This window comes from Camellia sinensis, chromosome 2 (assembly GCF_055761805.1).
Source record: "Camellia sinensis isolate YWXY chromosome 2, ASM5576180v1, whole genome shotgun sequence".
Lineage (NCBI taxonomy): Eukaryota > Viridiplantae > Streptophyta > Magnoliopsida > Ericales > Theaceae > Camellia > Camellia sinensis.
The window spans coordinates 167028140-167051581 of NC_138962.1; the positions used below are offsets into that span (position 1 = coordinate 167028140).

Sequence of the window (23442 nt, forward strand, 5' to 3'; positions counted from 1 at the left end):
AAAATAAAAAATAAAAATTGACATGGAGAGTTTCTATTTATAGAAATTCGAAATATTACCGTTTCAAAAAAAAAAATAGTCATTTGAAGATAGTTGTTGTTATTGAATTTTTTTTTTTTTTAAACCAAAAAGAGCACAATAGCTATTTTAAGTAGGGGTGGGCGCGGGTCGGTTGCGGCCACGAAACCTCCAATCCGCCATCCGTCCGCCAGATTGGCGGATTGAAGAAAATCAATCTGCATCCGTCCGCCAATCCGGCGGATGTGGATTGAGCGGATTGGCGGTTTGGCGGATGGATGCGAATCGGTTTGGCGGTTTAAAATTTTATAAATTTTCAACATAATTCAACTTGTGCACTTCCTTAAAAAAAAAAGAAAAAAAAAATATTACAGTCAATGACTTAAAAATGTATTACAATCACTGTATGCCTTATCCAAAGAAAGAAAGTTTGAAACTTTAGAATATCACGATCACTGTATGCTTCATCCACATATTACAATTACAGCATGATTCATCCCTATAAAGTATTACAATCTGTGATTCTTAAAATATAATAACAATTCAAACCACCAAAACCATAAACAGAGCAATAGTAGAGATTGAATGTCTCTATATTGTTACATCTACATATGTTTTTGAAAACAAAAACCAACCAGCATATATCATATTTTTTATTTATTATTTTTAGAGTTAGATTTAAAAACTAAAAAATATAGATGAATAATATGTTTATTTTTTTCAATTCAAAAATATATTCAAGTTGAAAACTTTTTTTCAACAAAATATTTAAACTCTTTTTCAATTGAAAACACAAACATAATATTTAAACAAATTGAAAATACAAAGTCTTATAAATTACTACAGGTGCTCGCGATTTGGCGGTTTGGCGGTTCGGTTGCGGCCAAAAAATCTCAAATCCGCCATCCGTCCGCCAAATTGGCGGATTGGAGAAAATCAATCCGCAACCGTCCGCTCATCATCACGCATCCGTCCAAAATGTGGCGGATCGGTTCGGTTCGGTCGGTTTTGGCGGATCGGTATATCCGCTGCTCACCCCTAATTTTAAGGGAAGAATGGGAGATCACAACCGTCTACGTCTAAAATGTTCAATGGTTGAGATGATTCTCTAGAATCATCCAACCCTCTCCTCTCACTCTCATCATACTGAAAATCATCCATATCACTCTCCTCAAACCGATCTCTTATTACACTGAGAATCATCTCACTCTCATCACACTGTCTTCCCTTTCACTCTCCTCAAACCGATCTCTCTCTCACTCTCTCATTCTCGCATTGTCTTCCCTCTCCTCAAACCGATCTCACACTATCTTCCCTCTCTTCACCGACCTCTGTACGCTTCGATCTCTGTACTCTCCGATCTGTCTCTCTCTCTTGCTCTCCGTCTATATATATATATGCTTTAATTTTTTGTTTATTTTTCTGGTTATTGATGTGGAGGTGGTCGCGATTTTTCAAACTCGGGTCTCGCGATGGCTTCAAACCGGATCTTCAAAGAACTCAAGCATCTCCAGATCTTCGAACAACTTAGGTCTGTGCTCTCCAATTTTTCGTAATTATTTATTTTGATTTTTGGTTTAATTTTTGTTGATCCAACTATTTTTGTTCATCCATTTATTTTATTTTGATCTTCAAAGAACATCCATCTGATTTTGGTTTGGTTTGGTTTATTGTCATAAAATCCATCTGAGTTTTATACTCCCATTTGCATGGACTGATTTGGTGATAAATGATTTTAAAAAAAAATGATTCTGAAAAATGATTTGGGTTTGATTATGAAAACGAACAAAAAAATGATTCTGAAAAATGATTTGGCGATGAATGATTTTGTGAATTTGGCAAAAAAATTGTATAAATTGGGTTTGATTATGATATTTGGGTTTGATTCTGAATTTGTTAGGTTTTCTACCATTTCAAATCTGTTTCTTAAACTGAATTTGGTGCCAAAAATCAATCGATAATTATTGGTCTGGTAAGTTTGGCTGCTGCTATTCAACCTGTCAAATTTGAGAATAGAAATGACATCTGTTATCTTTGGCAAGTAGAATAGTAGGCCATTGGAGACCTTGTTTTTGTCATTCTTGTCAAATTGTAGCTTTGGCAGGTTGAATGGCAGATCTATTGGAGATGCTCTTCGGTGTCTAAAGAAATATAAAGAGATATGATAAATTGTGATTAAATAAGGATATGACTACATGGCACCTGTGGATCAAGAAATAATTTTTTCCATCGGAGACCTAACCTTTTGGTGTTGACATATCAACCATGTTTAAAGTTATTGGTTGGTTTAGGGACAGTGTCACGTGATGCTCTATGTGTGTTATGATTAGTAAAAGGAATGAAACTCACAATTTTATATTAAGTAACTGAGATATATGATGGGATATGATAATTTGTGATTTAAGGCACAAAATACACTCTCTATCTCGGAATGGGATCAATGACAAAAGCTAGGGATGATTATGGATCCGTCTAATCTAACCAACCCGACCAAACCGACCTAACCTAATTGATTTTGAGCGGATGCATGTCTTTCAGCGAACAAATGCGGATGAAATACTTCAAAATTCATGGATACAGTTTGGATGGTAGATAAATCATTCTGTACCCGTATGAACCCGATCTGCTTGTAGATGAAGTTCAAAGAAAGGGGGAAAAAATGCTAAAAAGTAACAAGATAGAGTAGGAATAATAAAATATATATTTTTATGAAAATAGAAAACAATATTTTAAAAATATGCATGGCGTCATGGCTTGGTATAGACAAATAATTACATATTGTAAAAATTATGAATTATAATTCAAAATTTATAAAGTTTAAACCGTCAAACCGATCACATTTATCTACAAACTCACATGGCCCATTTAATCCACATCAATCAATTAATTTTTGGGGTATTTACCAATAAATCCTATTTGATAAACAGTTTTACCGATTGATCCTAAGGTTATTTCTATTGTTCTGATTAGTCCTATTAGTGGGGGAATATCTTACCAGTTGATCCTATTTCCTTTGTTTGGTAACATTGAGTGGTCAAATATACCTTTCTTTGTGTGTGTCACGTGACATACATCATTCCAAGGAAAAAAGCATAAAGAGTCTTAGTGTACTTTGTTGATGTGTGGCACCCACCGATCACCCTCATAAAAACACGTGCCAAAACACTGTGTGTCACGTGATATACATTATTTCAAGGCAAAAAGCATAAAGAGCCTCAGTGCACTTTGTTGATGTGTGATACCCACCAATCACCCTCAATGTGACACGTGCCGAGCACAAATTTCGAAAACACACAAACATGTGGTTGTGCCACACACACCATCACCTATTCAAGCGTACAGAAAAAATATGTAGTGGTATTTACGTCATTGAGCAAAAGAAAGGACCAAATAGATCAAAAGAAAAAAAGTTGGGATTAAATGAAGTACAATTTCAACATTTAAGATTTATTAGTAACTTTTTCTTAATTTTTTCTATCTATTTAATTATAAATAAAATGTCACCTGATTCAACTCCATCCACGATCTTTCCTAGCGAAAGCAGACTCACTTTAAGAGCGAGCTCGAAGCACGGGCATTGACCTCTTATTGACGTCAACAAAGGAGCTCACTCAAGGAAAGAAAACCAAGTTTTAGAGCTGAAAGAACTACAGAGGCAACTAACCGGCTGGGGGTCCTAACCATACACTTTTAGTGGACCCTTTCGTAGAGATATTAGCATGATAATGGCCCCGTTTGGTGTAATTGTTAAAAGAGCTTATAAATTATAACTTAACAAATTATAAATTATGATTTTAATCAGAAGTTATTAATCTGTTTGGTGTACCTGTTGGATTATAGATTTAAATTGCTGAGTAGTGTTTGTTAAATAAGCTGTGAAATAACTTTTTCAATTAATTTTTATTTTTTATTTGTCTACATTTCTCATAAAAAATAATAATAATAATCTATAGTCCATTTGAGTCTTTTTCTACTTTTAAAAAAATAAAAAATAAAAAAATTTAAGAGTATAACCATAAATTAACATGTCCACAACAGAAGCTGATAATCAGAAGCAAGGGGTGAGCAGCTTCTCAGAATCAGTTTTTTGAGTTAAAATAAGCTCTCAGAATCAGCTTTTTGAGTTAAAATAAACTGTTAGAATCAGAAGTTGTTTGAAAAAAGTTTAACCAAACAGTCCAAAATAACTTTTTCAAAGCTAAAAGTTATAAGTTAACTTTGAAAAGCTAAAACAAACACCTCCAATTTATGTTTAGTCGGTAACGTAACTACGTGGTGGTTCTGAATCAGCCAATAAATTTTTTCTCCTCTTATTGTTTGGTCAACCTAGGCATTATTCTACGACTTGTTTTGAGTGCATAAAAAATAAATAATTTATTAATTTATTTAAATCACATTTTTTTCATAATAAATAAAAAAATCTAAAAAGCATCCACACAAATGAAATAATTTACCCGTCAATATCCTTTGGAGCGATTGTGATATATTTAATCATTTTAGGTTTTATGAACCAGTTAGGCCCAATTGATTTTGATAAGATAACTTTAATATATTTTTTTGAGTGTATTTTTATATTTATGAAATTGTTTCATGTAGATTTAAATTGATTCGTTGTATTGAGAAAGGAAGGTTGAAGACCCGGATATTATTTGGTGAGATTCCATTAAGAGAATCGTGTTGTTGATTGGGCGGGATTTCAATTTGGTAGGAAGAACGATGTAAACCCACCCACACAAAGATATTTAACATTAATCCACATTTTCCCATGGATGTGAAACAGAACAATAACAAATTTTGAATGTTCACATTTTGTACGTCTCTCAATTTCATATTTTAAATGTTTGGCACACCCATCCACGTACGATGCACAATCAAATTTAGGACTTGTTTGTCATAATTTAAAAAAATTAAAAAGTCACTATCCTATTTAAGTCACATCATCTTATTTAAATCATATCACCTCTCTATCACATCACATCAAATCCAATCCATACCTAACCCATATTTTATAAAAAGTTAAAAAGGACACTTAATTAGATCATCCCAAATCATCCCTTACATTCATTACAAGTGTATTTTGCTAATACAGTTTGAAAACTCACACCACCATGGTTATCTCAACATCATTACCCTGAATAATAGTAACAAATTATACATAGGCTTATTTTGAAAAGTAGGTTAAAAATATTCTGACAAAAAAAATAAAAAATCAAAAAACAACTTTTAACTATTTTCTTAAAACACTCCATAATAACTCTATATAAAAATAATAACAATACACATCAATCGTAAAAAAACACATAAAAGTCACAAACTCATATAGATCACAGATTTTTAGAGTGTAAAAATTTAAATTGGGATGTGTCCCACATTATAATATAGTATCAGAACCCACATCACCATGATCATCCCAATTTCATTACCCAGTATTCCAACCACATCATCAACAAATTCCACTGTGTGTTGTTTTGATCAAGTTATTGTCTCGTAGTTACCAAACAAACTAGCTCTTTGTGTTTTTGCATTCTTTTTCTTTTTTCAATTCTTCCCTTTTGGTCTTTAGTTTAGAATAAACTTGTATTTAACTGCACTTAAAATAAGTGTTTTGATAACTGTGTGCGCTCGTGTTAAAACGTAAGAGGAAGTTTTTTTGGAATGGAGAGAAACCATTAGGGAGGAGAGAAGTCTCGTGGAGCAGCAAGTAGGGATGAAGGAGGGTGTATACCAGTCTTTCATCAGAAGCATAGAAGGAGTAGGAGCAACCTCAGCTTACAAACAATTTTTGTGGATAATCTTCCTGAGTCTATGGATCCAAAAGGGCTCTATACCTTATTCTCAAAGTTTGGTGTAGCCAAAGATGTGTTCATTCCTTTCAAAAGAAGAAAAGCAACAAGATCCAGGTTTGGTTTCGTCCGTTACGACTGTCCAGTTGCAACAAAGGTGGCTATTCAGAAGGCAAATGAGATATGGTGCGAAAACAGAGCCATAGGAGTGAAGAATGCTGACTTTAGAAGAGAATAGCAAGAAGGACTCCAAACCACAGATAAGCAAAAGATGCACGCAAAAGGGAATGTTGGGATTAGGGACTGGGGGCATGAAAAACCATCCATTGCAGAAGTGGTCAGAGGTGGGCAGCAACAAAAAGACACTAAAAAGGTAGTTATAGCTGAGGAATATGGAAATGGTTGGCTACACCAAAGTGTTATAGTTACACTCAAGAAACAATGTAACTTCACATATTTTAGAAAAGAATGTGCAAGAAGAGTTATGCATAATGTTCAAGTTCGAGAGGGTAGAGGCAGAGTAGTAGTTTTGTCTTTCGAATAAATGGAAGCATTAAGGAATAGGAGGGAGGTACTTGGAGACTGGACTGATGAATGGTGTGAAACCATGGTTGAATGGAGGAATGGACTTATTCTAGATCAAGAGAGGAAGGCATGGCTACGATGCTATGACATACCTTTTAATTTGTGGAACAACACAAACTTCAGAAGAATTGGGGAATTATGGGGAGAGGTGTTAGAGGTTGATGTGAACACCATGTCAATGACAACCTTGGAGTGTGGTAAACTGCGAATCTTGACGAAGAACATGGAGTTAATCAATACGAGTATCAAGTTGATTAATGAAGGGATTGTTAGTACAGTTAGGGTGATTGAAGAACTGAGTTCATGCCATTATCCGCAAAGGGAAGATTACTCATCAAACTACCAGCACAGTGTAACAGAGAAGGAAGCTGGGAAGAGTGAGGAGGATGATGAGGTGGATGAATCAGAGGAGGGAGTGGCATGCGGTAATGAGGTGGCTGTTGAAGTGAGTGGCAACAACAGGGCATAGGAGGGCAGCAAAAGTAATGGTGCTGCTGTATCTGTAGTCAATGAAATGTGCAATGATGTGGAAGAACCAAGAACAGCTGGTGCAGGTCTGGGAAATGAAGAAGGCATGCCTGGGGTCATCATACAGAGCACTAACATGGGAAGTCGAACGGATACCAAGAGTGGGTCTTTAGTGGGCTTTATGAAAAAGTATAAGCAGTTAGGATTTACAAAGGCCTAGCATTAATCTTAAAGTGGTATTGGATCAGGCCCAGTCCAAAGGGCTATTTGTGGGCCTAAATCAAGGCAGGATTGAATGGCATAAAGAGATAGTCCAAAGCACAAAATCCTTATCAGCAGATCAGTGGCCTAAAGAGGTAGTATCAGGCCCAGTGGTAACAGACGGGCAAACTAATCAAAAAGTGAAAGACTTACAGCAGAAGAAGGTGATTTATAAAAGTCAAGTTGAGCAGAGGAGAAACAAGGGTGAAGCTAATCTGGATCATATGGCGCAAAGGAGGAGAAGATTGGGGCAAAACAGGGTGTGGTCAAAGCATGGGCTGAACAGAGGAGCTATTTTTAAGGCTGCAGCCGAGGCAATCTTATCTTCTTTATCACATAGTAGGAAGGATCAAAGAAGTAGTTATCTAAGAAATGAAGCTATAGCTACAGTTACAATACATGTTGGGAAAAATCTGGGGGTAGATTTTGAAGGTAAGGAAAGGGAGGTGATTGAAAAAATTATCTCAATGGAGCAAAATGATTTGGCCCAAGTATTGAAGAGGAAAGAAGGGATGGATGCTTGACGAAGCATCTTAGGAGTATAAGGGGTTATTATAATTTTTAATGAAGATAGTTTCTTGGAATATAAGAGGGTTGGGAAGGATGGAGAAGAGGGGGAGAGTAAAAGAGTTCTTAACGTAGAAAAAGGTAGATATGGCTCTTTTTCAAGAAACAAAAAGAACTGAGATATCAGAATAGTTGTCAAAACTCTTTGGCTTGAAGAACTGGTTGATTTAATGCAGTAGATACTGAAGGCAGTGTTGGAGGTTTGCTTTGTGTGTGGAAATCTGAGGTATTTGAGCTAATAGATTGTTGCAGTAAAAGGAATTGCATCATCCTCTCAAGTAAAATTCATCTTGTACTTAAATGTGTGGTGGTAGAAGGAAACTGTGGGAAATTTTGGGCAATTTACAACCTAAGTTTCCTAAACCTTGGTGTATCGGGGGAGATTTTAATGAAGTTAGAACAGTGGCTGAAAGGAAAGGTTGTATAAAACGAGATAGGGGGATGATTAAGTTTGGTGAATATATTAATAATTTGGGGTTAATAGATGTCCCCATGATTGGGAGAAAGCATACATGGTGCAACTCACAGGAAGGAGAGAGGTGGAGTAGATTAGATAGATTTCTTATCAGTCCAGAATGGCTAGATTTAAGTTATGGGGTCTGTCTCGATTTTTATCAGATCGCTGCCCTTTTATCTTAATGGAAGATGGTAGGAGTTGGGGTCCCAAGCCATTTAGGTTCCTAAATGCCTGGGTTATTCATCACACTTTCATGAATAAGGTAAAATCTGTATGGGAGAGCACTCAGATGGATGGTTGGGCTGGATATAGGCTCAAGATCAAATTGAAGTCATTGAAAGAAGCATTGAAAGTATGGAACAATGAAGTGTTTGGGAATGTTGAGTGTAAGCTCAAAAAAGCAGAGGATGCTTTGCATGTTTTGGATTTGGCTACTGAAGATAGACCCTTGCAAGATCATGAAGCATTAAGTAGAAGAGAGATCAAAGGGGAGATCTGGATTTAAAGTAGTGTTTGGGCTAAAGATTAACTATCATAAAAGTGTTGTCAGTGGGGTGGGAATTGAAGAGGATATAGTGGTTGAATTTGCTTCAAGATTACATTACACAAGTCAAAAGCTCCCTTTTAAGTACTTAGGGTTGCCCCTAGGGGCTAATCCTAGAAAGAAGCAAATTTGGAAACCCGTGGTGGACAAGTTCAAAAATAAATTGGCTTGATGGAAAAGAAGAATGCTCTCTTTTGCTGGTAGGGTAGTTTTAATTAAATCAGTGTTAACCAACCTTCTAGTCTTCTACATGTCCTTGTTTAGGATGCCTCAAGGTATTGTAAAGGAGCTAAATAAGATTCAATCAGCTTTTTTTTGGGGTGGCACTAATCTGAAGAGAGGAATACATCTAGCGAAATGGAAGGATGCTTCTGTGAGTAAGAAACTTGGAGGTTTGGGAATAAGGAACATTAAATTAGTTAATGAAAGTTTATTAGCCAAATGGTGGTGGAGGTTTGGGACTGAAGATAATGCTTTATAGAAGATATTGGCCCTATTTGGTAGATCTGTGGGAAAGTGCTTATAACTTATGCCTAAACAGGTTATAGCTTATAACTATGAACATAAGCTGATTTCTGACTTATAAATTAAGCATCTCCTGCCCCACTCAAAGAATAAGCTGATTTCTGACTTTCAAAAAGCTATAAGCTATAAGCTATAAGCTAAACCAAACACGTCAAAATAGCTTAAATTAAGCTGAAAGCTGAAATAAGCAGCTTTTAAGCTGCACCAAACAGGAACATTGATTTGTTCCAGGTATGGAGTTGAGGGTGGTAGATGGTCTCCGTTCCTTATGGCTGATTATACTCGCTCAAGGATTTGGAGCAATATCTTATCAGTGTGACAATCTAATCCCAGGCTTTTTGACTTTTTTAAGGAGAATGTTGAAATCAAAGTTGGGAATGGTAGAAGGATTATGTTTTGGGAGGATGCATGTGAGAGTAGTTTTTGTTTTAAAGACAAATATCCGAGACTATTTAGTATTTCTATCGATAAAGCGGTAACATTGAAAGAGATGGTGGACAGAAAAGCACGCTATACTAACTGGACTTTCAGGTTTCGAAGGAATTTAAGGGTATGGGAAGAGGAGGAATTGAGAATTTTGAAAGAGGAGTTAGGATCTGGTCCAGCCCTTTGTTTGAACACTTCGGACAACATCATATAGAATGAGGGAAGTTTAGGGTACTTCAATGTAAAAGCAGCCTATAATTGGTGTGAGCTGAGTTATGGTCCTACAAAAAGCGTATATAGGTTAATCTGGAACAATGCTGCTTCTCCAAAAGCTCAGTTTTTTGCTTGGTTGGTCTGGAAAGGGAGAATAAAGTCATTTGATTTTTTTGCAAAAGATTGGGGTTGTTGATTCTAGTGTAGGTCCAAGCTGTGTTCTATGTAGAACAGGGGAAGAAGCCCTAAATCATATAATGCTACACTGTCCCTTTGTCTGGGAAGTCTGGTCTTGTATCATCAAATGGTGGGGATGGAAGCCTAAATCATATAATGCTACACTGTCCCTTTGTCTGTGGAATGCCTGTTCCAGTAGTGGAATGGATGAAAGTTTAAAAAAGGGGAAATGAAAATTTGGAAAGCACTACCATTAGTAGTGTGTTGGTCAGTATGGAAGCATAGAAATTAGGTTATTTTCAATAAGGTGCAACCCAATATAGGAGAGGTCTGTGATCTTATTAAGATTAGAGTCGCCATGTGGATGAAGCCATCTTTGGTGGGAAGAGATTACTCAATTAATCAGTTCCTTTTAAACCTGCAACAGATCAGGTTGTGTATCAAGTGATTGGGCATCTGTGGTTTTGGTTCTGTTATTCACCTTGAGACTGCCGTGGGTTGATTGTTATTTTTGGATTGTGTGGCTGAGATTCTGTTATCATCAGTATCAGTGGATTCAGCTGTAGTGTGAGAGGTTTGTCTGCTGTATGGTACATGTCTTGGTGCTGCTGGTCTGTTGCTCGACTGCTGTTGAAAGAATTCTGCAGTCGCTCTACAAAGACTTGGAGTTTAAGCTGAATCAGTTTTTGTAGGAATGGTTGGACTCTTACAAATTCATTCCTCTAGGTTCAGAGGTGTGCTCTCTGTGGCTTCAATTTGGAGGAGTCATTGAGTCTATTGGTAAGGAAAAGTGGCCCCTTGGATTTAAACTTCAATATGTATGTAATATACATCAAGTAGAAGTTGCTGCTGATTTCTATCCTGTTATCTATGACTGTGTTTGATGGTGGATCAGATCTGTAGGTCAGATCTATTGGTCTGCTATGCCCAACTGAATGCTATGTTGCTTTGTTGCTATGTTTCAAATATAGTTTTTCTGTTGCTATGGATGCTGCAGTGTTGTTGCTTCTGGCTGCTGTGAAATTGGATAACAATGGTGAGCATTTTAATGGAGGAGTTATTGAGTCTGTTGGGCTGATACTTGACTGCTGCTGCCGTCTACTGGTGTTTTGATGCTGGATGAGATCTCTGGTTTGGTGTTGCTATCTTGGTGCAACTATATGTTGCTGTAGTGTTGTTGCTCTGTGGCCTTCTCTGTTGTTTTTTATTTTTCTATTATGTGTCTTTGGTTTCTCTTGATTGGTTTCTCTCCAATCTTAGGCTTGTGCTAGCAAATGATAGTGCTTTCTTAGCGGTGCCAACCTAGTTGTAATTGTTAAGGTCTGCATTAATGCTTTTTGCACTTCCCTCTTTATTGATGTAAATTTTTGCATTTTTGCTTCTTCATCAATAAGGTTTCCTTTGGTTGATAAAAAAAAAAAAAATTCCACTGTGTAATCTCATATGAAAGAAAAAACATAAAACAAACATAAAAATCACAGAAAATCACACACCCACATGGACCATAGTTGTTGGATGTGCACAAATCCACACGGGGGTTTCAAACTCGAACGGAATAGGTAAATCGAACAGATATATTGTGCACAAAACCAACACACAAGCCCTAGAAGCACATTCATACCAGAAATTCACACCCAACAAAAGATTAATGTTTAGGAACACTAAAAAGGGAGCAGTAATAAAGTGGCTCTCCCTTGATGTGATGGTTGTCTCTCTCTTTTTTCTTTTTTTTTTTCATAAACATTTTCCGGCTCATTAGAGCTTTTAGTGGTATGTTTTTTAGTGGTCTCAATCACTTTTGCCCAACAAAATATACAATGGCCCTGTTTGGCAAGTGAGTTTTGGGCTATTTTTTGGCTAAATCCACAAAAAGATAAAATAAGCTAAAATAGTTAATAAGACAAAATATCACATCAAATCTATAATCATTTTACTTTTTCTCTCACAAATATCACATCTAACTACAAAAAAATCTAGTCATAAAATGGGCAAAGAGTGTGCTTTGAGTAAACATGTAATTTCACAAAATAGGCAAAGAGTAATACTAGAGATCTTAAAAATTTTATCAAATTTTTACCAAATATTTTACACAAGTGTAGGACTTACACAATGTGGGTCTCGTAAAGATCCCACACCCATATGAGACATAGAATTTTTAGTAGAATTTTTAATATTTTTGATGGACAAATCCCTATTTTGTGCCTCAAACTTAGCACACGCGTGTATAACTTGGGCTAGTTACGTAATTCACACACAAATGGGACTTTTCGGAGTATAAGAAACAACAAAGGACTAAACAAATCATAGGATAAAGAAATGAGATTTATTGGTGCTTTTCTTTTAAAAAATTTAATTGAGAGATAAAAAAATTTAGTTTTGATTGTTACTTTTTATTTATAAGGAATTGCATTAAACGTGTCAATAACTGTAAATTAGAAAATGATATACAAGTTCACTTTGTAAATACATTATCTAGACTCGTTGATATATCAACAAAATAATTGGTTGATGGTTAGAAAATAAATTTGAGAAAGAGGTGACTTAGATATTTTGCTTCTGTTTGGGAAGTTGGTTTGTAGGTTATTTTGGCTAAAATAGTCACAAAAAACAAAATAAGTTTTTTAGCCCAATAAGACAAAACATCACATCCAACCTATAATCATTACATTTTTTCTCTCACAAAAAAATCAAAAAAGTCAAAAGTCCTTCCGAAACCAGGATTTTTAACCCCAGGTTAAAATAGCCAAAAAAAACTAAAAAGTCAAAAAGCTAACCAACTTCCCAAACGGAGGCTTAATAGAGTGCCAAATCACTGAACCTAGAAAATGGGTTTAATTTTTGGACCTGAATAGATTCTTGTAAATTTAATAAGAAAAATTACTTGTCAATGTTAAAAAAATATTTACATATTAACAATAAACCTTATAAATATTAAAATATATAAAGAAAAACTTTTTCATCTATTCGCCTCATTTGACAACATTAAAAAATAGTCTAAAAATAAAATAATTATTAAAAATTTAAAAAATCAACAAAAACCAAAAGTTCAAAGATTTTTTCACTTTAGTTTTTGCAAATATTTCTGTAAAAAATTAAAAATTAATCAAAAATTTTTTTTTTCCCATCTCATAGTCAAAAAAATTAAAAGTCACTAAAAAAATATTTCCAAACAAGACCTGAGTAATTATTTTCTAACTATTACACTGACATGTATTTTTCACAATTTAATAAGCACTCACTATTGTCATGGCAAATCTTCATAATTCTAAAAAAAATATCATTACTGGATAATTTATTTTCTAAAGGACTATTTTTCTTACAAATCATGTGTGATATCTTATTTGGAAATAGGGGTGGACGCGGGTCGGTTGCGGTCACGAAACCTCCAATCCATCATCTGTCCGTTAGATTGACGGATTGGAGAAAATCGCATCTGTCCGCCAGTCCGGTAGATGTGGATTGAGCGGGTTGGCGGATGGATGCGAATCGGTTTGGCGGTTTAAAATTTTATAAATTTTCAACATAATTCAACTTGTGCACTTCCTTAAAAAAATATATATATTACAGTCATTGACTAAAAAAAGTATCACAATCACTGCATGCCTCATCCAAAAAAAGAAAGTTTGAAACTTTAGAATATTATAATCACTGCATGCATTATTTACATATTACAATCACAGCATGCCTCATCCACATAAAATATTACAATCTATGCTTCTTAAAATATATAAACAATTCAAATCACTAAAACTATGAACAGAGTAGTAATAGAGATTGTATGTCTCTGTATTGTTACATTTATATTTGGTTTTGAAAAAAAAAAATCAGCCAGTATATATCATCTTTTTTATTTATTATTTTTAGATTTAGATTTAGATTTAAAAACCAAAAAATATATTCAAGTTAAAAACTCTTTTTCAACCGAATATATTCAATAGAATATTTAAACTTTTTTTTTAATTGAAAATACAAATAGAATATCTAAACAAATTGAAAATATAAATTTTTACAAATTACCAGGGGTGCTCGCGGTTTGGTGGTTCGGTTGCGGCCAAACAAACCTCAAATCCGCCATTTGTCCAAAACTAGGCGGATTGGAAAAAATCAATCCAAAATTGTCCGCTTGTCATCATGCATCCGTCTAAAATATGGCGGATCGATTTGGGCAGATAAATATATCCGCTACTCACCCCTAATTGGAAGTTCATTTGTTCTGTAATGCAATTTTTTTTATTAGTAACGTTCTTTTTGTTTGGACAAAAAATATTATTTTTAAATATTTTTTAGTATTTATTATAATAAAAAAATATTTTTCATGATCAATAAAAAATGAATTTATTTAAATAAAAATTTATTTTTTACTTTTAAAAGGTTAAAAATATTTTTCGAATTAAAATCTTACTATTGTTACTATATTATCACCATCACTCTCACCTCTACAACCACATCATTATCACCACAGTCACCACCATTATGACTATCGTCATCACCACCACCCCCTACTCCATATCTATATCTACATCCACATTCACATCCACATCCATCAAATATAGAAAAATATTTTCTATGTATTTTTTTTGTAATACCTAAACATAATTGAAAAAATCTTTTTTTACCTAAACAAATTATTGTTTTGGGAAGTAGATTAAGCCTTCGTTTGCCAACTTGAATTGGATTGGATTTAGAGTTATTTTTGTTACAAAAAGACAGAATAAGTTTTTTTGCTTAATAAGATAAAATGTTATACCCAATTCATAATTATTACATTCTATCTCTCACAAAAGTCAAAAAAGTTAAAAAATTTATTCCAAACGAGACTTTTTAGCTCCAAATTAAAAAAAAAATCAAAAACTCAACCTACTTTCCAAAAGGAACTCTAAAAGTTTTTTATTTTTTTATTTTTAAATATATATATATATATATATAAATAAAAATATGATATGACTAAAAAAAAATTAAAAACTAAAAAGTTGATTCTAACCTCTTCCTAAAAAGGTCAAAAGCGTAATTGTGAAAGGAAATTTCTCAAACTGTTTCTGGTGTCTTCTATTATTTTAATGAGGAGTATGATTATTGGCTGATCATTGGCTAATTGTTCAGTGGGGTTGCTGGAGTTGTCCTCTCAATCAACAATGCCACAAGAGTTTTTTTTTTTTTGAACGGAATGCCATAAGAGTTTTTATTAGAGAAATAATGTTGACTAGGTTAACCATAAAGTTATTTGAATTGCGCAATTCAATTTATTTAAATTAATACGTACATAAATGAGTGATTTTTCAAATATAATGCAATCGTATTCGGTTTGAAATATAAAATTATTGCGGATTGCAGGTTTTATCCGCATCCGTAAGAATCAACTCGCACTGAGATTTTTTTTTTTAATATATATATTTAAAAACCTAGACCATTGATTTCTTTCATCCTTATTTTAGATATTTTTAGATTTTATTTTAATCGTATTTTTGGATAGTGAATGATTTTGATGATTTAATTTAGGATTTTGAAAGATGTTTTTGTGTTAGTTTATGATTTTATTTAAAAGTTTAGAATTTTGAATAATTTGCTTGTGTTAGGAATTGATTTTGTTGTATTTTTAATTTTATAAGTTTTAATTCATTAATTATTAATATTGAGCATTTTAGAAAATGGGGATAAAATGATCCAAAATAAATATTTATAAAACAGAAAAAAAAAGGCTCTAAAATAAATTTTTAAAGAAAAAAGTCCTATTCGCAAACTACTCGTAACCACCATACATCCGCGAACGCTATCCGCACAAACCGTAACTTGCACTGCGGGTGGTTGCGGGTTCAATTTTTCCTAAATAGCACATATGCTGGCGGGTCCAACTGCAAACTAAACCGTCCAAAATCGAACCGCGAGCACCCGTTGACTTGTTTTTGTTAAATAATGAGGAATAAAAGATGATGTATTATATATATATATATATATATATTTTTTTTTGTTTATTATATAAATAATATCACGTAATATTGGTGAATTATCTTATAATTTGCCCTAATTATTTGAAAAAAAAATATCCTTCAAATATTATGAATTAATGTTGATTGATGCTTTAGTATTGGTGAACTCTATACTTATAAGGGTTAAATATGCTAAAATCTCATCAAACTAATTTATTATTCTCATTTGCAACTTACACATATTAATTTTTTTAATTATAAAATTTATACAAATATACTTTCTTAAAAAATGATTTAGACTGGGTGAAAGTGATACATTTTTATAGTTGAAGGGATTAAAATATGAGGGACGTAAAGTAATATTAACAAATAATTGAAGGGTTAATGATGTAATTAACCATATTTACTATAGTTGGAATTGTAAAATAGATGATGTTATTCGTGAACAATTCTAGTCTAATTTATTTAAAATTCATTTAAGCTTAAGCTATTAATTTAATGAAGGAAAATTTAATCTAACATCCCTCTCTAACTTTAAGTAATGAAAAAAAGTCCACAAAATATATATATATATATATATATATGTAACTTAAGATCCCTTATCCACACTCATATATCACACCCATTCTCTCCTCTATTTTAATCGATCTAAGTTTTCAATTGTGGTTCTTTTGAAGAACTATGCTTCTTCCATATGGTGGTTGGATAAGCTTGTAAAGATACTTGAATGCAGCAGCAGCACAACTGTTTGTTCGATTTTTTATCATGTGAAACCATCGAAAGTGCAAAGCCAAGCAAGCCAAGCCAAACATGATAGAGTTTATGATTGCTAATTGTTAGCATGACTGTCACATTAAGGATTTAAGAGTAATGTTAGAGATCTTAAAAGTTTCATCAAATGTCTTATATGAGTGTGGGATTCACACAATGTGGGTCTCATGCGAATTTCACATTTTGGTATAACTTTTGATAGAATTTTTAGGGTCTAACATTTTTGGGGATTCAATTTCTAAAATTTGAAGTTATTTATGTGTTTTGCTGAGTTTTGCTCAATTGTTGTTGTATTAATCAATATATATATATATATATATATATATATATATGATTTCTTTAGTTAAAATACAAATAAAATTGGTCAAAATATAGAAAAAAATTGTAAACAAATCAGAGAAATTTCAACTCAGAAAATTTCAAACACAGAGAAATCTGTGTTTTGAAATTTCTTTAATCGAAATTTCTCTGAAAAAATGTTGAAAGATCCCAACCACTATAAAAAATATTACATATCATTCATCTTATAAAATCTTAATACCAGATACCTTAAAAAAAAATTCCCCTTTAATGAATGAGATCAAATTAGACAATGAAAAATGCTTCAGACAAGCGTTAAATTTTAATTTGTTAAATATTCTATCATGTAAGATTTAACTTCAATATCACATTATTAGTAGTGATTTAAGAGCAATAAATTAAAAGGATATAAAATTATTGTTAGAAAATTTCACTCGTTTAGCAATCAAAGTCTAAGGAGAACCTGACTTCGTTTGATTAGGCTTGTGGGATAGTCGTGTCCGAATAACTATTGCTATCACTTCATATTTATACTTAATTTTGTGAATTTTATTTTAGACTCATAGTAATAATTTGAATAATTCATCACGTAAATTTTATTGTGAAGATTGTTCTATAAAATATCAGCTTTACCGAGTATTAACAAATATATAAATAAATCGTATTTTGTTTTATAAGATATATGGGTTAAATTTAAGATAAAATATCAATAAATTTCAAAATATGATTTTGTGAACTGTTTAGTCTTTCATTTTTTTTTATAAATCCAAAAATCTCATTAAAGCGGCAAATATACAAAAAGGTAGTCACTTGCATGTTTAGGTTTAATTTTTGAGGGATAAAATTAGGTTTCTTTAAATATGAAATTACACATTTAGGCAATCTACACTATAGAGTTTTTGTATTTTTCCTTATTCTGGAATAAATCCCACATTACGAACAGGAACGTGTCACTCCAATATAACATTCGAATGTAACACATTAAAAAACTCCTTAGTGTATTTTTCCCAAACGTAATACTCTAATATAACACATAAAAATACTCATTTGTGTACTTTTTCTGAATACAACACTCTAATCAATGTAATCTCAAACATAATATTAGAATGTAACGTAGTTTAATATAACATATAAAAATACTAAAAAACTCCTTAATGCACTTTTTTTCAAACGTAACACTCATAGTTTAAAATTATACATTTGTCCAAAGCTATTCTAAGTAATTTTTGTACCCTTTTTGGAATGATTTCAAGAATCCCACGCCTTTTTGAAATGATTTAATCTCACATCTTTTTTTTAGAGTGTTACATTGGAGTGTTGCGTTTAGAAAAATTACATTAAGGAGTTTTTGTGTGTGTTACATTGGAGTGATACATTAAAATTTTTTTTTGAAGTGTTATATTGGAGTGTTACGTTTAAGTGTTACAGTTTGAAATTATACATTTACCCAAAACTTATTAAGAATTTTTTGTACTCCTCTTGAAATGTTTGAAGAATTTTATATTTCAAGTCATTTTTACACTCATTTTGAAACGTTTAAAGAATCTCACATTTCAAATCATTCCAAATAAAAAAGATTTTCATATAAAAATTCATCCCAAATTTGATTCTTATAGGTTGTATATCTTACCTTTCTAACACAAAAGAAAGAAAGAAAAAAAAAGAACGAAACATAATAGAAATGAGGATATAACAGTAAATCTAATTTTCAAATAATATATTAAATCTATTTTTCCAAAATCAATGGGACTAATTAGTTTATAAGAAATTTCTTGAGATTAAACGGATCATCATTCCTCAAGATAAGATTTATAAGTAAATTTTTTTTTCTAAAATTTAAACTCATAATTGCCATCTATTTTAAAAAATAACATGTAATTTGTTTGAATCTAGTGATATCTAATAAAACCAATTTTTTAGCATAACTCATCTTCATTGTTGGCCCTATAAGATGAACAGTTTAAATCATTATTGTGAGTTCAAGTTGTTTGGTTTTAATTTTTTGAATTTAATTTTTTTAAAATTGAGTTTTTTATTTTTCATATTTTTTTGTTTTCCCTATTTTTTAAAAATATTTTAAATATATATTGTTTTAATTTTTAGATACACTTAATATAAATACAATTAAAAAGTATAATATTTGTATAAAAATCTTTACAAAATTCATTAAATACCAAAAATATATATATATTTTTAAAAAGGATACAAAAATTCAGTGTATGTTTTGATATTCTTATATATTTTTTATTAATTTTTTAAATATTTTACTTTTTAGGTACATCTAAGTTAGATATATCTAAAAAATAAAAAATATAAGTAAAATATTAAAAACTTTTACTAAAAACCAAAAAAAAAATATAAAATAAAAAATTCAATTTTTAAAAAATTAAATTGAAAATTAGAATCCAACAAGGTGATGGAGCTAATTCTCTGCTTGAAAAGTTGCTAAAATGATTAATTTTTTACGAATAAAAAAATTGATGTGGCAGTTAACTGTTTTTGAGATGATGAAAAAATAATTTTTTAACAAAAAATTAGGCTCCATTTGATTTAGATTTTAAATCAACTTTTGGATTGAAAAATCCAAAAACATGTTTGGTTTAGCAACTTTCAAAATATAACTCAAAATTATTTTTCTCTTTCGTCTCTCATTCTTTCACATTTTATACATTAATCAATCAAATTTTCTCTCACACCCCATCTATTCAACTTAAAAAAAAAAAACATACAAATCATTACAAAATTATTTTCAAACTCATAACTAAAATTTTTTTTACTTTCAAAACTCTTCTTAAAAATTTATCTTTTAAAATATAATTCAAAACTCAGAACTCTTTTAAAAAATTAAACCAAACGGAGCCTAACTTTTTCCACTGCACTCCAAACATCCACTTAAATTTTATTTAAATCATATATTTATTGATTTTGTTTTCTTTATGCTAGGAATTTATATATATTTATAAATTTAATCGATGAAAGAGGTTTGTAATTTAGCTCCCTAAAAAATATTTTATATTAATTTACTAAAAATAAGTATATTAAGGAAACTAACCCTTTTTTTTTTGGGGGGGGGATAAAACTACTTTTAATGAAGTTTTATTATTCCTTCACTTCCAACCAACACTACTATTGTCGCTGCCATTAGGACTACCAGCCGCTACCTCCAATTGTTGGCGACAACTTTTCAATGACCACCCCCAGTCCATTTTTGGCATTTGTATAGCGAAGTGAAATTTCATTAACTTAGCACATTAAATTCTTTGGTGACTCTCCGACACAATGAAATTTCTCATAGCAAAATCAAACTGTTTTGAACAAAAAAAAGAAATAGAAAAAGAATAGAGAGAGAGAGAGAGAGAGAGAGAGAGAGAATAGAAATCAAATTGTGCAACAAAGTTAACTATTTATAACAACAGTAGTGATGGATTTGGAAGTGGTGGCAGCAAATCTAGATAAGGTAATGATGAGTTTGTAGTTGTAGACGACGATCGATTATGATATAGACTGTGTTGCAAATGGTTTGGGAATGGCGAAAGCAATGACAAAGAATTTGGAAGCGATGATGATGGGTTTGGAAGAGGTGGTGACGAGAAGACGTATAGCGACTTTGGTTTGATCGTTGAGGTTTTAGATCCTGATTTCATTGTCCTATTTTGTTGTTCATGTCTTGTTTCCCCTCATTCGTCATTAAATTTAGTTATTGGGGTGTGTTGGTTACATTTGGAGCAAGTTGGTTGCTCGTTTTTAAATTTATTGATACACATAATTTTGTTCCTCCGCTCAAGTGACACTTCTTACACTTGAGCGGTCTTTGTGAACATCCAGTATTTTTGCAGGTCTGCAAAAAATATTGGGAGTGTGCATTCTTCACTGGAGCGACGGTCTATTGTTTGTAAAAACTACTAGGAGGGTGCATTCTTCGCTCGAGCGGTGATTCTTGCGCTCGAGCGATTTGTTCGAATTCAGCAACTATAAAAATCACTTTTGGTCAGATCTGGATCACTTTCTCTCTCTCTCTCTCTCTCTCTCTCCCCTTCTGCCATTGTTGAGCCTTCAAGCTCTTTCTACTTGATTTTCATCTACTTTTACATATCTTTAAACCCCTAGTTCCATATATCAAAATGTAGAGCTTGACGAGGGCTTTCATTTAATTTGAGCAGATCATGTTTTCATTGAAGTTAGATTTTCGGGCTTTTTTCTCTTCATTGCTTGAGGTAGGGATTCTTTTGCTTCTTTCAATACCTCGTCTATAGATAGACATGTGGTAGATTTTATTGCATAAAAAAAATCACATCTATTATAGATCTTTTGAAAATCATGAAAGGAAATCTAGGGTTTGATCTTTGGGTTTCAAGTTGATTAAATTGGTTGTTGTTTGATTAGTTGGGGAGTGGTTTATTGTGTTTATGTTAAGAGAAAGAGAAAGCCCTAATTTTGAAAATTTGACCTAATGAACTAAAAAGGGGTAAAGTTGATTAAAGATTGTGTTTTGATAGTTTGAGTTGTGATTATTGTGTTGTTAGTATAAATGATGAATAAATTATGGTATTGGGAATTTATTTGGATAATCAAGTTAATTTGATTTGGATTATGGCTTGGGAATCCGTGGATGTGGTTCTATTGAAAGGTGGAAATTTGTTTTTGAAAAATAAAAGAGTTGGTTTTGAAAAGTAAAGAAACCATGGCATATTGAAAGTTTAGATTTGAACATGAGGTTAGGTTTTGAAACTTTTGAATATTGTTATTATTATTGTTGTTGGGCTTAAAGTCAAAGGAGTATCGAATTATCGTATTACGTATACTTAAATACTTATGCTTAGAGATTTTGTCCTTGGTCATCGATGAAGGGTGACATTGTGATGTTGAATAGATTAGATGTATGTAGTACACTCAGAATAATTTGTATCGGTTGAATATATATTTTTTTTGTGTATGCAGTACACTTGGATTATGTTTGTTTGTTGAATTATGTGATGGTTGGAAATGTGCACGCGCTGAGAATAAGGGGTGCCATTATCTTCCAGCTAGCGCTTAGAAAATTGGTTACGCTGAGAATGTAGGGTGCTAGTACCTTTCAACTAGCGCCTAGAGAACTTGGCAAAGGTACCATTACCTTCAAACTGGTGACTGGTGAATTGGCATGAGTATTGGAAAGGTGTATCCATGGCTTATTGTGCTTGAGGCAGGTAGAGCGTTGTTGGGTTTTCGTTATCATCGTGGTTCCATTTATGTGTACCTTGCATTGAGATGATTATTTTGTGGAGGATGTCAATATCTTAAATGGCTATGTGAGGAGTATTTTATATGTATTGTCGTTATGTTCGTTTGGGATACTTTTAATCGGAAGTTGTAAAGTGAAGTTAGTGTAAGTTCGGGAAGAAAATGTAATTGGGTTCTGTGGGTCAGCTTCAAAAGCTGGTTGTCACTGAGTAAGTTTAAAATTGAAAAGGGTAACAAGAAGAAGGAAAGATGAATGGTTATGTGGTTGAGCAAATTGAACATTTTTTTTCTTTTGAGGAAAAATATTTATGTAAATATATCTTCATATATAAACTGATACTTATGGTATGGTTTAAAACATTCATGATCATAGCTATCTATATGTTGTTATTGTTTAGGATCATATTGAGATCTCTACTGGACTTTATGTTCATCCCACGTTGTTAATCCTTTTTCAGGTAAACATCAAGAAGTATTTCAAGATCGAGGATCTTCATTATCTGTTGACCACATGGCCTTTTAATTGTTGGCCAAATGCCATTGTTATAAAAAGAGTTGAACCCTTTCTCTTTTTATGTATTGAGTCTGCGGGCGATTTACTGTAGTTATGTCTCATGTTGCATTTGTTATGTATTTGAATGAGAGAACTTCTACTTAATTGTCTTTATTGGTGTACTGAAGTTCCATACGTTATCTCTGAAATTGTATTAAATTAAAGGAATTGATAATGTTACCCGATTAATAAAAAGTGGGGCGTGACAAGACGTGACTAAGACACCAATGATGAATGTATACTATTGAAGCAATGGAGAGAGAGATCAAAAATTGTTGTCCAGTGTCTAGGGTTTAAGGGTATTTTTAGTCATTTATCTCAAATATCTTTTGTATCCTTCTAAAATTTAAAAACTTAAGAATTCTTGACTTGCATGTAATCTTGAAGGCCTGGTTTGGCATAGATGGGTTTGGGTGAAATTGGCTAACAAAAAAGTAAAATAAGCTAATTTAATTAATAAGACAAATGTCATATTCAAATCATAATTGTTTTACTTTTTCTGTCACAACTATTAAATAACTACAAAAAAAAGAGTAAAAAATTTATCCAAAACAAAACTTTTGTAGCCAGACTAAGACTTCGTTTGGGAAGAAGGGTTGGGATGGGTTTGGGGTATTTTAGCCACAAAAAAACAAAGGCCTATTTTGGGA

The 23442-nt window shown here is 32.3% G+C and overlaps 1 protein-coding gene across 5 annotated transcripts; it reads left to right on the forward strand.

Annotated features, from left to right (window-relative positions):
• Positions 1-1106: 1106 nt before the first annotated feature.
• Positions 1107-23003, forward strand: LOC145820442 (uncharacterized). 5 transcript variants are annotated; one of them, XR_014361999.1, is made up of 2 exons: positions 1107-1549; positions 22698-23003. XR_014361999.1 is itself a non-coding variant. In XM_082916078.1 (2 exons), the coding sequence occupies exon 2, from the start codon at positions 6346-6348 to the stop codon at positions 6853-6855; it is 510 nt and encodes a 169-aa protein (XP_082772204.1). In that variant the 5' UTR covers positions 1107-1549; positions 4615-6345; the 3' UTR covers positions 6856-7988. The 5 variants fall into 5 exon arrangements, 1 of the variants encoding a protein (XP_082772204.1); XR_014361998.1 differs by lacking the exon at positions 22698-23003 and adding an exon at positions 21958-22599; XR_014362000.1 differs by lacking the exon at positions 22698-23003 and adding an exon at positions 16626-16981.
• Positions 23004-23442: the final 439 nt, after the last annotated feature.